The 17,570-nt window shown below is 37.8% G+C and overlaps 2 protein-coding genes across 2 annotated transcripts in view; one reads left to right on the top strand and one right to left on the bottom strand.

The window, feature by feature from the left end:
• Nucleotides 1-2,510: 2,510 nt before the first annotated feature.
• ccr6b (chemokine (C-C motif) receptor 6b) lies at nucleotides 2,511-5,370 on the bottom strand. The gene has a single exon (XM_075447870.1). It carries the CDS (start codon nucleotides 5,368-5,370, stop codon nucleotides 4,276-4,278), a length of 1,095 nt encoding a protein of 364 aa, XP_075303985.1. The 3' UTR covers nucleotides 2,511-4,275.
• A 5,642-nt stretch (nucleotides 5,371-11,012) lies between these two features.
• The window catches only part of crybg1a (crystallin beta-gamma domain containing 1a), a 52,874-nt gene continuing 46,316 nt past the window's right edge, over nucleotides 11,013-17,570 (top strand). The window contains exon 1 of the mRNA XM_075447649.1: nucleotides 11,013-11,467. Coding sequence (XP_075303764.1) covers nucleotides 11,121-11,467 — 347 coding nt within the window. The 5' untranslated portion in view covers nucleotides 11,013-11,120. The remainder of the gene's footprint in view (nucleotides 11,468-17,570) is intronic.

Here is a 17,570-nt window from a genome sequence, read left to right as displayed (position 1 = left end):
AGGGGAGCACTTAGAGAAAACAGACTCTTGGAAGAGACGAGGAAGAAATCCAGGATATTTAAGTGGAGGGTGTGGCCCATGTGAGCCTTTTGAAACTAGGCAGCCATTTTAGGTGAGTTGGTCTGTATGGCTTTGTTTTTGCTGGCATTTTTAGTGATTGTATGGCTGTTTAGGTGAGTTTGTCTGCTGAATCTGCTAGTGTGTCTTTTCCTGCCTCCACCTCTGGCACCCTCTATACTTTCATTACCCCCTACCCGAAACAAGGTTTGAATCCCATTCCTACTTATCTTTACCTCTTCTATTTCTACCACCTACCCGAACCAGGGTTTGTATCCCCACCCCGCAATGACTGGTGTACAGTTGGTGAGAGGAGCAGTGATGGCTGGCATTAGGGGAGTGACTCTGGGACGCCAGTGATCACTGTTTAGCCTCCTGGAGGTGTCGTAGACCCAACTTGATGAAACACTGATGACCCCAATGACATGTTGGTCAGCACTGCTCACTGATCTATGTAGGGATAGTAGGGAATTATTCACTGAGTCTGGTCCATTTTTCTTTAGCACCAGTTTCTTGTGTTTACCTTGAATTACCTTTAAAAAAAATGTCATCTTACTTTTGTCAAACACTGTTGGGTTAGTTTTGTATGAGATAAAGTATAACTCCTGCTATGGTTTACCACATACATTTACCTTCTGTCTGTGTGTGTTAACCTTTTTCAGGAGGTATTATACTCTTTTAAACTCTGACATGAATACAGACAAACTTGTATTCAAGAAGACCAAAATGCCATTAAAGCATTGAAGCATCTTGCTGCAGAGGTTTGGCACAACTGTCAGGCTGATGGATTGGAAGCATGTAACAGTGAACTTTCAAACTTTTCAAAACCATACATAAAATAAACCCGTTCCCGAAAGAAATAGTTTGAGACACAACTTTGATAAAATTATTTAATCTTCATGGAAGTTACAGGGTGCATTTGCACTTTTATATTAACAGTAAAATATACAAATTCTAACCAAAGCAGCAGAGGAACAAGGGTGAAGCTTGACCTTCATCAGTTCAGATGCTCTCAGCTTGATTGAGCAAATGCTGACTGTGTCACCCAACTACTCAATGCGTAACCATAAGGACATTAGTGTACATTTCACAATACAAGTAAGTATTCAACTGTAAAATGTATACAGCAAAGTGAGCTAGAAACATTGGAATGTATGACTTCATAGAGAGAATTCACCTTTTTTAGTCACTTAAGAAAGCAAAGTAGACTTTTCATAATCACATCACGTAAGATGAGCTCTGAAGTCAAACTGATTTGGCAAAAATAATCTAGTTTTTCTCGAGTTGGTGACAGTAATGCACCTTTAAGTTGGCCTGATCATGAAACTCGATTAAAAGTGAAGGAATCGCTATTTATGCTCTGTTTACAGTTTTTTTCTGTGGGCACTATGAATATCTGCACTTCATAACATGACTTCATATTGACATGTAATTTTCAATCGGCAACTAAATGGAAACCATTTGAGCAAAACACCCAACCACAGAGCTGTGGTTGTTCAGTGCCCATGAGTTTCAGAACACAACATGGTGACACCTCATGTTGCATGCTGCATTCAAGCTTTACACCTTAATTTTCCCCTCCTTCTCTTTCTGCACATCTCCTTTACAAACTCCTTTCTTCCAACGTCATGACCCAAAGACAAAAGCAGTGCTCGACCACAGAGAAGAGTTGATTTTATCTGTGTGCAGAACACCTCTGAACACACAGACCTACATCCCACTTCTGATTTTTCTGTTACCTTATCTAAACTATCAGAAAGTTCAAAATGTGAGGATGTGAGGTTGCTTTGAGTTCATAAGTAGCATATGTTGCATTTCTATGTCTTCAAAGTCAGCTCTTTTGTCTTACTTTTTAACTTGTCTTCTATGATTTATTACTATCATTACTAGTTTAGACGTTACATTGTGGCTTAAAGTGCTTCATTTTATTGTGTTAACATAACACAACATAACATAACATTGTGTATTAACATAACCAGTCAGAGTCTCTCTATTCAGGACCTGAAACCATACAGTGAATCTATCTGGATGCCGAGAATAAGACTGAGGTTGATCCATAAATGTCACTTTTCTGTTCCACTCTGACAGTAACAGCTGTGTGTTTGCTGTGTTTGGATCCAGTGTGATTTCACATGAATATTTTAAAAAGTATGCTCTGCTCTTTGGTTCTGGTTCTGACAGTAAAACATGAAATAAATGGCATACAGCGCATCCAAGCATACAGAGGTTAATAATTTTAAAGTTAGTGCCATCTTCATTGCTTTCAGAGACAGTTGATTCAAAACTTCAGACTTTCATTGATAATTAATAATGTTAAAGAAATACTATTTTTCAAGCACAATGTTTATTCTGACAGCATGAAAAAACAGTACAACTATATACGAAACATTAAAAAGTACAAAAAATGTTCTAAATCAACACTACAGGAAATTAATGTAGTTAATGCAGTTAAAATTAAAATAAACACAAAACATTGTATAAACACTGATGCAAGAAAATCGAATGTTGTTGTTATAGTCACACGACTGCAATCATGAAATATGCAAATGCTTTATAATCATACGTCAACTTAAGATATCATGTTAGCAATGAAATCAGCCATAATAGCTTTGTTTTCCACAGACATCCTTTGTCCTGTGATTCTTTTCAACAGTTGAATGTTTGAAGAAAAATACGTCACTCAGTTTTGATGGAGCGAGGTGTAACTCTCTTAAACTTCAGCTGTTCCACATGAGTGGGCAACGAGTAGACAGTTGAACCAAGTAAAAAACGTCTCACACACAAAAGTCTATGGTTCAAAACAAGAACAAACACAATGGCAGAAGTTAAGTTGCAGGCTCTCTTTCTGATAGATTTCCCTTAAATGACATTAATTCCCCTTTTTGTTTATGCTGGCGGTGCTTTCCGCAACAAAGCAAAAATATCATGTGATTTAAAGACAAGGGCTTCTTGAAATAAACGCTTGCATCATGGAGGGGTGCCATCTTTACACCTCAAGAATATCTTTTAATCCTAAAAGATGGCTGCATGCTGAGAAGAGGCTGCATGAACTAAAGCCTCTCTTTTGTGACGTCCATCAATATTTAGTGCCTACAGTTACTTTCTAAATTTTTTTGCACCCTTTATCCCTGTATAATTAATATAATTTTTTATGAAACATTGATCACAATAATCATTTTACAATAAGCACATTATCATTTTGCCACAAGTCATGTATATGTCTCATATCTGCAGTTAAAAGGAAAAAGTCATGTTGAATAGGGTACTTCTTATTCCTTTTACATATGGTAGTGATGTTAATCTATAATTCATATAACCCAGAAACTAGATTAAAAAAAAATAACATTTAAATTTCTAAAAGTAACTTTTTAAATTTAAATTTAAAAAGTAAATTTAAAAAGTAGAAGGAAGTAGAAGTAGAAGGAGCCAAGAAAGGAGAAGACCTACAGAAACTGCAGTTTCTTGGCTCTTTCCTTCGGTGTAATATATTTTGTATTTTCAAGGGTTAGTGACCACTGATTATGCACTTCTATTCTCAGTATACATTCAAACCGGGTCACAAAATGGCACACTTACTACATAGTTAGCAGTAAGTAAGTAGTTTGGACACAGACTTTGATTTTTGGTGAAAAGCACAACTGTAACTCATTTCCAGTTTGGTGCTCTGATTAACAGATGTTTTAATATCGATGCAACTAGCAGATGTAATGAAAAACCAATTTCTTGTTTCTTTTTTAGTCTATTTGAAGGAGAATTTATTTACACATAAATATTGGTTCAATCAATCGCGTGCAAGAGCTCTATGCACGGTGTCTTAAACTACCAGTTAAGCTTCCAGAAAAAGATGCTGTGGCTTTATAATGGGAAATGTGAGAATTTACCGAAACTTTTCACAAAACATCAGAATGTTGTATGTTCCGCTTTGACTGTAGACACCATGCTATCTTTGGAGTATCCATTTGGGATAGCTAAGTCAGAAAAAAAGGATCTGTGTGCTGTTCAGTTTTACATTTTACAAATTGCATTCAGTTAGCACATTATAGCCTGGTATAAGAAATATCACAATCTTACAAAGTAGTAAAGGTAGCAAATATTCACTCTGCAAATACACATTTTGCTTTCACCTGCTCTTTTGTACAGCTACAGCAAAGCAACAGCTTGGGATAGATGAGAGGCTGTTTCATTACTCGCTAAATATCCCCTTTAGAAAGGCTTCTGTCATGCACTGAATGACGACATATTGTTAGAGCCATCTGAGACCTTCATCAAGCCTGAGATGCAAATATCAGATGTCCCACGTGATGAGCGAGCAGAGTAGATGTACTTTTTGCTGAAGCACCAAAGGTCCGATATTATTTGTCGGAAGTGACTCCTGAACTTCACTCCAATGAAAGCATAGAGGATCGGGTTGAGACAGCAGTGGAGGTAGGCTACACTCCTGGAGATGGCCAAAACTTGGAAAATAATCTTCTCTGACAAACAACTTCTCTCCTTGAAAAGAGACATGACGTGGATCAGCAGAGAGACGTTGTAGGGAAGATGGCACATAATGAAAACCACAACAACTGCTAAGACCACCCGGATGGCCTTGTGCCTCTGACTGTTCTGTGCTCGCAGCAAAGCGCACACAATGCACGAGTAGCAGAATACCATCACTAAAAAGGGCAACAGGAAGCCGACGGCCATTTGGAGGCTGGGCACCATGAGCTTCACTAATTTTGCTGTGTCACCCATGTTGAAAGACAGCTGGCACGTAACAGTGAAACTCTCAGGCCCTCTGAGATCATCCTCTTTTAAGAGCTCAGTGTAGATGAGTGTGGGCAGAGTTAAAACCACTGCAAACACCCAGACAGCTGAGCAGATAAGATGGCTGTACGTCAGGGTTTTGGAGCGAGACCCAAAGGAGCGTCGAGCAAGAACTATCGCGACATAACGATCACCACTGATGCATGCGAGCAGCAGCATGCCACTGTACAGATTGATGCTATAGACTGATCGAAGTATCTTGCAGGCCACAGAACCCATCACCCAGCTGTTCTGCTCATTGTATATAATGAGTGGCAGAGCCATTACAAAAATTAGATCTGCCACTGCCACATTGAAGAGATAGACGTCTGTCATCGTCTTGGTTCTTTTGTAGAAGATGTGGGTGACTATTACAAGAATGTTGCCGATCAGCCCGAAAGCACAGATGAGGGCGTGGATGTAGGCTTGGGTAAGGACCTCTACAGGGTTAGGGTAGATGTTGCAGGGCCCCTCATCTGGGACATCTGTAGGCCAACTGATATCGTAGTCTGTATTTACAATATCCATGATCTTAATCTGGAGAGGAAAAGACGAATGTTAGCACCAAACACAAGATATTTTGACTGAAGAGGAAACATTTCCAAAAGGCAAAAGTAAAAGGACAGAAGCCTACCAGAACTACATTACTGTGCAAAAATCTTAATCTGGCCCTCACCTTTTTTTTTTTTTTTCATAGGTCAGTTAACACTGACCTATGACTCATTCAAGCATAAAAAAGGCACCTAGCTGAATCCAATCCAATCCAATTTTATTTATAAAGCACTTTACAACAACCTCAGTTCACCAAAGTGCTGTACACAAAAATAAAAACAAAAAATTAAAAGAATAAAATACAAGAATAAATTAAAGACATACAACAGCTAAATAATTTAAAACGATAATAATACTAAAATAAAAAATTAAATGAAATAAAATAAAAATAAAAAAAAGCTGAAGGGATGAACCCTAACACACAACAATTTAGCAAAGAACCAATTTTAAGTTGTATCTATAAGCACTGGTTTTACTAGCAGCCTGCTGCCAAGATACAACCAGTTTCAGCAGGAAAAATATACAAAATATTACACGGTTTGACAAATATAACATAGTATTTTTGTACCAAGGTGACTAGGTGATGTCCTTCAGAAAGAGACCTGAGGGACGCATGTTGGCCCAAGCCAACAGGTAGCCGACATCCAAAGAAGAGCTTTGGGCTGTCCTTCAAGAAGCCTGGAGAACTATTCCTGAAGACTACTTAACAAGCTTGTCTGAGAGGGTTCAGACATATTTTACTTTTTTACATTTCCATTTTAATAAGTGGTAGACTGATACTAATTCTACTCAAATCAAAGATTTGAATAGTAGTTGGACAGATATTGAAATATTTAAACTTGTTCTGGATAATATTCAAAACTTTATTTTAATTTCAGTGAAAGTTAAAATCAAAAGTGAATGGCCTCAATCCAAAAACGCTTTCTTTCAGGTAAAGCCAACCCACTCATAACCTACTTATAACTTCTTTTGGCAAAAAACTGGGTGAAACTCTCATCTGTGCATGTTTACACGATACAAGCCTGCGCTCTACTTCAGCTCTTCCTCTTCATGTCAATGACCTAATTTTAGAGAAAAATGAACATATTTAAACGAGGCAGCAGGTTGCTGCACTTTGTGCCTCTTCTGATCTGAGACACTGACATGATCCTTATCTTTCAAGATCTCAGAGGTATTACAGTAAGTTTGATAGTCAGCACAAGTGTAGGTAGATCAACAACTTGTATTCGTGCAGGTTAAGGGCATGAAGAAAAGCTGAATTGCGCAAACAAATGTGAGCAGGTGTAGAAACTGAGTTTGTTGAATGTCAAGGTGTCAAAAGTCATTTTAAATGGAGGGTTATTTTATCAGTTTTGTAGATTGCATGAAGTAGGTCAAATGTTGCAAAATTTCTTCATATAGTTGTAAAAAATGTGTGTGTAGAACTATATTTAGGGCATTTTAATCAATATAAAAGTGTTTACAATAATTGAATATGGTGTGTAAAGACAAACAAACCTCCATCTGATCTGACAATCACTGAGAAATTAAAAATAAGTGATGACCAAGATTTGGTTCAATTGCTCTGAAATCCTCAGATACTGAATTACATGGCAATTTAACGATGTAATTGCCTACCAAAATAGATGAATAAATGGAGTAAGAGAAGTCTGAGTTCCAGAAACATAAAAGTTGCAGTTATAACTGGTCAAAGGAAACTTTAATCTTGAGTTTTGCTGCTGCTGTTTTCAATTAAAGAACTAAAGGACTAAGCCAGCAACGGTTTTTAAGAAAACTGACAACTTGACTGGAGATTCTGTGGAACTATTCCAGCACTTTTAATAGGTCAAATCAAATTGCACTTCCAAACCGAATCTATTAAAAATGTCTGCAGGTAAACTTCAGAGTATCCCTTTGTGACATTGGGACTTCACAGTTCTGGTAGTGTTCTATTTTAAAGAACGAACATGAAGAACAGCAATCATCAACGCATTTACAGTAGTAGATACGTAATTTCTTACTTTTCTGACTTTTCCAAATAATGGCATTTAACTTCCATAAAAACATGTTTTAAGGAACAAACATGACAAGCTGGTTGATATCTCATGTCGGGACTTTCACTTCTCAGTAGACCCATTGTAAAAATGGATAAATATGATTTAATATTAGAACTTATCAAAGCGGAAGGTATTCTGTTTTGTCACTTATCTATTGGGGACGATAGTGTAATGAAAAACACAAACAATTCTCAAACAATGTTCATGTTTTACAGAAGTTCCAGTTCAGTATACTTAAAAAAGTCTAAATAACATCTTTTGAACTAAAAAGTCTGTTTTACATACTTTTCGTGAGATTCAACACTTTTTTACATTTTAAAAGTAATCATCCATTTTAAGGGTTTTGAATTTTTTTTAGATAACTTTAAATTCATAAGGTCCAAATTGAACAGCTTTATTACCATGTTGTATTTAGCTGCAGTAAAACGAACAATTCACACAGGTCAGGCATATTGAAATCAATATGTAGTTACCAAACTGAATAATAAATTATTAAATTATAAACTAAAGTTAGCAGCTTCTGTTCTTTGCACAGAACACACATACCTTACAGAATGACTTATCCTTGGTATTCACTGTAGTCGTGTAAGATGAAAGTGGAAACGATTGCCTCGAGTACCTCAACTTCACTGATGCAACAGCTGCTTTGGGAGAAAGTGTTCGGTTGGGTGCCTCAATAGTATGTACAAAAAGAACAAAGACTCTTAAAAGCAGAAGAAGGTGAAGCTAAAACCACATTCTAACGGACTCTGTGTCTGTGTGAGTGACGTTTTTCACTAATCTTCCTGCTTTTGAACTCCATCTGTAGTTTCTGCCCATAAATGCATTGCTGTTTTCTGATGGTTCTACTTACCAACAAAACTTGACTTTTATCATTCAGCGTACAGGGACACCCCCACTACTGAGCTCTCAGAGCTCATTCAGAGAGGTGTTGATTTGTGGGAAATTCCTGTACATACTGTCAACATGTTTGATACATTGACAAGCCTCACTCATTATTTAAAGGTTTATTTTCATATGATGAGTTGAATTTGAGGTGAACAAAGGTTCATCGTCTTCCATCAATCTCACTTTCCATCTGTGAACACACGTGTTTTCTAAAACACCCACAAAGAGAAAGAGAGTGGCTGTATTACTTGCAGTAATAGCTCTGTGCATTGCTCTTTTTATATAAGTCAGGAAAAGTAGTAAACATGAATGTGTGTCTTCTTCAAAATTCCAGACTATCCTTGTCTTTGCTCACTACGACCAGCAGAGAGAGCCATTATTTCACTGAATACTGAAACATTTGGCGACTGAAAAAGGGGCACCATTACTAACCAAAACTTGCTGTACAGGACTGATTTGAAATGCTGCAACTTGTAAAGTGAAAGACACTTCTATGCATAGACACACACACAAACACAACATGTGACGAGATCATTAAAGAGAAACAAAGAAAATACAGCAAGATGAGGCCGAAGGTGAAACCATAACTCTAACCCAAGCACAAAAACCGTCCACTTCGGTTAGATTGTTGAAGTCAACAGTGGAGCAGATGATCATTCAGATAAAAAGGCATCGGGGTCTTTTATTTCTTCTTAAAGTTGTAAGCATGTAGGCACTTAAAGGGAACAACACCTGATGTACAGAACAGATACTGAGATACTGGCCCCCAGTGATTGCAGGAATGTATTTGTGGCTCAGGGCCATAACGCTCTACCTATTTAAAACCAAGTTCCTTTTCTGACTACAGAGAACACTTTACTCCCTCCATAGAGGCATCGTTTCCTCTAAGACAGGATTACATGTATATTTTGGCATTTCAAACACATACCTATGTGTTTTGTTGAGGGAGTCATACATTTTGGAATAGGGAATAAACTTAGTCTAAAGGAAAATACAGCAATCAATTAATCAAGTTATAAAACAATTTACAGAAAATATCATTTATTTGTATACATTTTTATCAGCTGGTTTACGGTTTCTCAAATGTGAGTTTTCACTATTAATCCATATCAAAACTGAACTTTGAATTTTGATGGCTTTAGAAGAAGCCTCATGCTGGTCAATGTTATCAGTATTGTGACCAACTCCCCCAGACCACATGTCCTTGGACAAGACACTGAATCCCATGCTGCCTCTGATATCTTTGCCAGTGGGTGAGCGGTTTATTTATTGTCATTCAGCAAGACACCAGAGGTGCAAGCAGAATGACATCAAGTGCCTGGCTCCATGAAAACAGAGATTTAAAACTAAGAGAACAGTGTAATAAAGATGGAGACCTCTAAATAAATGAAGAATTCCTAAAAAAATACATTTAAAAATTAAGGAAATTGCACAGGTGTACAATGAAGAGAACTATTTCATACTTGTAGGAGTTCTTGTACCAGAGGAAGATGCTGTTGTTCAACACACTTCAAAAGCTTGAAGTAGACCTGTTCAGCCGGAGCAGGAAGTGAAGCAGCTGGTGAGCCTTTTTTTTTTTTATCAGAAAGGAGGTGCACAGGGAGCAGGGCAGGTCAGCAGCCACATAAACCTGTGGGAACCTTTTGCCATGTTGATGAAGAGCGGGGTATGCATAGGCATTGTTTCTGAAGTCTATCACCGTCTGCTTTGTTTTTTCAACATTCGGTACAAGATAGCTCTTCTTGCACCGGTCAGCAAAAAGCTTCACCTCCTCTGTGTGAGCAATCTCCTGGTTCATCTGGACCAGGACCACCACTGTTGTGTCATTTGAAGACTTTATGACTTTTCACTTGTCACAAGTTTATATGAAGATGGGAAAAAAGCACTATGTAAACAATAGCACTGCATAGAAGTGATGTATGAATGTGTGTCGTATGCTTGTTGTATAAAAGTGCTTTGGGTGGTCAACAATACTAAAAAAAAATGAAATTTACTGTTTATTTCTTGGGGCTTACAGGAAGAATTGGCTTCAATAGTATCCCAAAAACCCTGCAAAACTAGTCATTTGGCAGGCATTGTGCAAATGTGTAACATGATGACATGATTTCAGTTGAATTCATAGTGGCAATTCCAATCAAAGGCCATTTACAAGCCCTTTCAAGCTCAGCAAGCACTTGGTGACAGTGGGGAGAAAAAAAAGTCACTTTTAAAGTTGGTGCAAGTAATGAATGAAAAAGCTTTGCTGCAGATTTTTTTTTGTATGTGGTGAGAATAATCTATTTTGTGTGGCCTTTGAGGTGTAAAACTCTGAGGATCCAAATCTAAGGAAACACTAAAGGATACACAAAATGACTCAATTTTGAAAGAAATGATTGATACCTATCATATCATATAGCCAACTCTCCTTTATACACTTTTATTTATATATTAAATCAGCCAGTTAAGGACTCAGTACTTTGACCCTAGAATTTATAGAAAAAGGTTTCAAGTCTTCAGGTACAAAAGATAGAATTGAAAGGTAGAAATGCTGTGAGGTCCTCAAGATCACTACCCCTATGATCACTTTTGGAATAAAGCGTTGCTATTATTTTTATTTTGAAGTTTTCAGTCGGGAAGTGTAATTGTAAATTTGCTGGTCTTTTTTTTAACCTGCGCGCGAGCACGTCAGTTTGCTCACGGCAACCCGCTCTGCAGGTTATCCGGGCGAATCACTCCCCCAGTTGCTTTAAGTGAGAGAGTCTTCCTCATGTTTTCACCTCAGAGCTTTCAGCCTCTGTGCAACGGGCTCCTCAGTATCACGCCATGAGTAAGTCAAGCTCGCTAAAAGTAAAGAACCTATTTAAATCAAAATCGCACGAGAAGGAGAGCAAGCAGCTGAAGCGCGCGGAGTCTCTCAAAGATGCTTCAGCAACCATTCCCGGACCAGATTCTGGTGCTCTCCCGGCGGGTCCCGGTCCTTTCAGCCCCGGACAGAGCGCCACACTGTCCCCTGATGCTTCACTGGTTTCCCCGAAAGAAAAGAAGCTAAAGCGGCTGCTGTCGTTCAAGCTGAAAAGGAAGAAATCCAAGAGCAACAAAGACGGAGGAGGAGGAGGAGGAGATGTGTTCTTCCCGGACACAGATGAACTGGACAGCTTCAACAGCCACCTGTAAGCAAAAAAAAAGTTACTAGCCTATCCCAATTTAATTTCTCTGATATGGGTTATGTATTTAGCCTGCAAGATATGACTAACTTCCATTAACCAAGGCTGTATTATCAGTAGGCTCTGAATTTTCAAACTAATATATATTTGTTGCTCACTGTCATCAAAGTAATTTTGATATATCCCCAACACTGCAAAGCTCATGGCAACATGTTTTCCACATGTGAGTGAAGCTCTGAGGACCCTTGGAAACTCCCTCCGAGGGTCCTGGCAGTCTTTACAGGCCTATTCTGAACACCATTCTGCACAGGCTGTTAGAAATGAAGAAACCGCTGACGCGAATGTCTCACAAAGTGACTGTTTCCCCCCTGGCCGTTTCTGAAATGGAAAGGCTCTGGCTTCCAGGTGAACTAGTTTGATCACACATCTCTCCTGCAGGTATCAAGTCTGAAAAATGTTGAGCGAGGTGGAGGTCCGGTTTACCTGAGCTCCATCCAGTAATGGCAATACAATGTCCTCATCCATGTCATTTAGATTTTTTATATTCCTCTTGGCAAGGTTTATTTTTTGTGTGTGCGTGTGCAATCAAACTTGTTAATGATTTGTTATTTCGTGAGTCTGGTCAAGCGTCGTGACTTCTGCCAAGGAGTTGATGTGGTTTGTTTTCCTGTCTCTCAGCTGGAATACCAAGCAAGGGGTGCCATGGTAATCAGAGTCATAGCGTTTTCATGGAATTATGCATCAAGCGTTGGTGTAGTTTTTTCTCGTCTTTGTGTGCTCTTGTTGTCACACAAACTTCCATCAAACAAAAAACACAAAACAAACCTGCTGTGCAGGATAGGACACATTTCGCAGTGCAATTACATGACTCATTCAAGGTGATATGGTTTTGAATTGAGTAAATCTGACTGATACGGATGAAAACGATGACGGATGCGCGCATGATACTGCATGCATCTGACAGGGATGTTTGTCACACTCACTTGCATAAGTTATTACACAAAAAGCATAACCAATTGAGTCTTCAGTCTTTATTTTGGGAAAAAAAATAAGTATTTGTTATTTACGTCCGTAACATTCAGTACCTTTCACTGAATTTAGAAAAAAACAAGGCAATAACAACCTGCAGTCTTGTTCAAAGAACCTCTAGTGGTCAAAATGGCATCCATTAAAGTACGGGACGCTGGAAAGAGAATGTATTTTAGCCCTAATCATAACTAATTACACACCCTAACCAAGTTATATTATTGTTCAAACCAAACCAGAAGCTGACACTTTCTTTTTTTTTTCAGTAAAGATTTATTGACTGACTAAACTAACCCAGAGGTGATTAAAACACTTTATATCAACAGTCATATTTGGGTCAGGAATTTTCTTCCCGTGGTTGAATGTGCCGTCTCTAATCTTGCCATCCATCCCCCATCCTTCCTCTTGAAGAGGTTTTTGTGGCGTGTTAAAGGAAACTCTTAAGAATGAGGTTTTCTTTTCATGTGGAAATGCTCAAATGAGTCGTATTTCCATCTTTTCGATCGTTTAGAGCACTGTCCCTATGGTTCATATATGAACGTATGAAGAAACAACGTATTTGGGCGTTTTGATTGGAGGACTTTTTGGTGGAAGCAGATTTATTAAATTTTGTGTTGGTTCTTGGCTCAGTGTAGACACAGACTGAAAATATAGATATACTTCCTTTACTTTTTTCGACAGATTTCGAAAATGTTTTTTTTGTAAATCTCAGTGGTGGGTGTTGTGGTTTGGGCTGAAGATGCACCAAAGGAAAAGAAAGGGGTGGTGTCGATTTATGAAATGATCCAAAACAAGAGCATCAGTAAGGCTGTCATGATTAGGAGATCTATAACATAAGTTATTGCAGTTATTGATTTAATTATCTATCTCTGTTCATTTTTGTGCCAATGTTACAGTGAACCTTATGCAGAATAAGAGCCTTTTGTTGACAATGAACACTGGGACATAAATGAAAAAATCGAAATATCTCTGTTTGCCTTGGGTGAAAAAAGACCATCACAGTCATCTCATACAACGGCCATTATATGATCAGGTATTTCGTTATTCTTACTAACAATAAAAAGCAGAGTCCTACATCTTGTTCAGAAACAGGTAGCTGATTAGTAACAAAAGAATGCCTTGTGAGAAAATTTCGATCATGAACAACTGAAGCATGCTTATTCTGGCTTGTTGTGTGGCAATGCTTTTCAGGCCGCAGCTCAGCTACTGTACGTGCTGGAATCTGATCAGTTGAACAAAAACTGAGTAAACTTTAAACACGCAGCCTGTTTAAAGTTACTGATAACACTCAGGAATAGGAACAGCTTTAGGGTTTGTAGATGGTTTGTGTGCTAACTAAGGTGAGGAAACATGCGGTATGTGTTGCTCCAACAGTATTCAAAAGGTCTCCAAGTCAGCAAAAAGTCAGCACAGATTTCAAGGAGAAATCTTACACATTGTTCCAAAGTGACCTAATCTTGTAGACCAGATAAGGCCGTCAGTGAGAATGTGGATTCCTGTTGTCTCTGAGCAAAAGCAGGAATTAGAAAGTACTTCTGCTTTAAAGCAGTTACTCCTACCTGGCTTGTTTCAGTTGAACATCAATTCTGAATATGGTGACTCATGGAACGGCATAAAAGTTGATGACTAAGCTTTCTTGGAGACGATGTTCTTAGATTTCTTTTCTTTGACCACGATTAATGAATTGCTTTCTAAAGTATTTTAATTGTCATTGTTGCTTTCAGACAGTCTGCATCCCATAAAATCTAATCCCCTGTAATCCCCCTCATCAATTCTGGGCATGTCCTGTCAAGTTAGTTGAATCTGTAATAACAATCACAAATTTGCCTTTCAGGGGATTTTCTGTTTGTACAACACACACTATCTATGTCTATACTTTCTCAATCTGGAACTTATTCTCCAAAAATGTTGTTACTGGGGTGATATATCAGGGAACCCTCATTCAGAAGTCACAGACAAGCTGCTGATGTTGTCAAAGGAGAAAACTCCTCCAGACAGTAATCACTCATTTACTTAATAGATACTTTCAGTCAAAAACAGTAGACTTTGTGAACAGTGGATGTGGATATCTGATCTAGTCTCACAACAAAATGTGAAATGGCTACGTCTGATCTACTGATGTTTGTCCATTGGTGTATTTTTGAGTTATTTTCATATGTACTACACATGGAAATAACTCCATAGAGTAACACAGTGTCGCTGCATTTTATGAAATGGCCATGTGTTGACAGTTATTTTAAGTTTAGTAAAAAGTCAGCATTTGGAGTTCAGAGGGGTCAGACTACGGCGCTACGCACCCAACTGACAAGTCAAGTCTTGTCTTGACAGTTAGTGCCTTTAAGTGACTTCGTTCTACTTTGAAATGTTGTTTTTGCATCCAGTCACGCTGTTTTTTTTAACACGGTCACTCACAGTTTTGTTTCAGTTTCACACATTACAAATGACTTTGTTTAGGTCGGGTATTAAAAACAAGGTGGTTAAGATTTGTGTTAATTCGTTATTACAGGGTCAGTTTTATGTCGAAATATCCCTTTCCTGGATTACTGGCTCTCAATATTGTCCCCTCAGCTAAATACGCAAAATGTGTTTGAAACACGAACCAGACTTCTTCTTGAAATGCATTACTTTTAAAGTCATACTGAATGGCACACAAAAAAAGCAGATGTAGTCTTTGTCAGCATAAATACATAGCTTGCTGTTAGGCAACTTTCAAATTTCTCTGTGAGAGTGGCTGTGGATTTCTCAGAGGAAGAACAGCTCTGTTACTGCAAAGAAATATTGCCGTTTAATTTCTAAAAATAGGTTTAGATATTGTACCCCAAACTTCCACCTGCACTTTATTGGTAAAATTTTGAATGTGAATTTAATCTGTCACAATTATCAGGCTTTTTTCTCAAAGGACGCACACAGAATTCAATCTTTTTATTTATGTTCTTGGACACATGTCACCGCACTACTCGTTGACCTCCACTGGCTACTGATTTTTGCCTGTACAGTGTTTCCCACAGAATTTTTGGAAACTATGGGGGGGGTAAATTCACGCGGCGTAAATTTGTGCGACTGCAGATTTTATTTTATTTGATTGATTTGCACACATTCATTCAAATATATATAAAAAAAATACACAATAAAACACAATAAATTAAAAACAAAAAAGGAATGTGTGCTGGAGATGTCAGAAACCCTTGTGGGCTTATAAGGAAACCTCATCTTGTCATTAAAACCCAATGATAACAATTGTAATAGAAAATATTTCCAGGTTAAAACTAAACTTCATGAAAAATATGAATGGATCATATACAGTGAATACTTATGCCTTTTTGAGAAACTTGAAAAGGTTTTCCTTGATAGCAAAGGGTGTGGGAAGTACACAATGAGTTCAGGAACACATCAGAAGTGGTTTGGTTTTGATATCTTTAAAAACAAGAGAGCTATTACAAAATAAAGGCCATAAATAAGACTGAGTCATATACACTGATTACTTATACCTTTTTAAAAATAATTAAAAGGTTGTCCTTGATAATAAAGGGTGTGGGAAGTACACAATGAGTTCACAAACACATCAGAAGTGGTTTGGTGTTGATATCTTTAAAAACAAGAGAGCTATTACAAAATAAAAGTCTAAAATTAAATTAACTATGCACACTGAGTAAAAATTCTACCTAAAATGATTTTTCTGGAAACTAAAAGGCTGTGAAAGCTTTATAGATTCACAAACCCATCAGAAGTGGTTTGGTGTTCATTGGTTGAATATCCAGTGAGAACAAAAAAAGGCGTTGCACTTTTGCGACGGTCCGTAAGCGCTCCGGCTGTCGTAGTTCACTTAGAATTATATTTGGTGCAGTTACTCTTATCTTTCGCCAGACTTGCTTACTTTGGTGAGTTGATAAAGCCTGTGGTATGTTAGTCTTAGTTTTCTGTAAATGTTAATACCATCCTGAGGCTAATTGGTGCGGTTTTCATGACGCTATTACAATTACAAAGCTGGAAAATAGGCGAATGTCGAATATAAAACCAACTTCACCCCGCTCCGCCTAGTCGGGACGGTTGAAACACACATGCGGGACGGATGAAACACCTTATTTTAAACAGAAACTATTGAGCTTACTATTTTTTTATGCAACATACCGGACAGCATACGTCATTGCTCAAATTTCACATTATTTCTCATAATATAAATAGGTCGAAAAATATGTTTGTCAACGAAATCACGATGATTACAGCTGACCTTTATGCACGCGCACCCACTGATCTATAACGTGTGTGTCAATCGTCCCGACAGCGACTAATAACCCATAGACCTTTTTTGCCAATAAACTTCAAAACTCTGACATTGCACACTTTAGGACATGTTTAATTACGAATTCACCTGTTGTGTAGTCATATTGGTTGGTTTTCGAGGAAATCGCTGTGTTTCCAATAAAAAAAAAAAATAAAATAAATAAAAAAAATAATAAATCGCTGTGTTTCAAACGATTGTGATTCGGAAACTGGCGGCCAAAAGGAAACTATGGCGGGCCGCCATAGTTTCCTCAATGTATGGGAAACACTGCTGTATCTAATTCATATCCCTAATACTCCCTAAAGAGTAACTTGTTTGTCTGCAGACAGGTTTTTACAAGGGCTGGGCAAGTTAACTTGTTATTATCATATTAACTCGTTAATTATTAAACGCCGATAAATATTTTATCGCGCATTAACGCAGGTTTTATTATTTATTTTATTTTGTAAAAGTCTTTTGCTCACAGGCTTTTATTTTGTAAAAGTCTGTTGCTGTCTGCTTCGGAACCGGAAAAGAAAGTAATTGGCGGATCCACCAAACATGGAGAAGGGTACGGAACTTTTACTCGGCCATTTTCATTTTAAAGTTCTTCCAGACGGCGGAGTCGACAGAACCAAAGTCATCTGTAAACACGGCCAAGTTGAATTGTCTTCTCACCGTAGTAGTTCCAGTCTAAAATATCACTTAAAGGCAAAACACACAACTGATAGCAGCAAGTCATTCAAGGAAACAGACATTGGAGCGAGGCTTTCATTCATATGGCAGCACATTTAAAATAAAACTAAATGCTAAAAGCTATAC

Source organism: Odontesthes bonariensis, chromosome 17 (genome assembly GCF_027942865.1).
Source record: "Odontesthes bonariensis isolate fOdoBon6 chromosome 17, fOdoBon6.hap1, whole genome shotgun sequence".
NCBI classification, from domain to species: Eukaryota; Metazoa; Chordata; class Actinopteri; order Atheriniformes; family Atherinopsidae; genus Odontesthes; species Odontesthes bonariensis.
The sequence above is the reverse complement of the archived record's forward strand: the minus strand, read 5'-3'. Positions and strand labels throughout refer to the sequence as shown.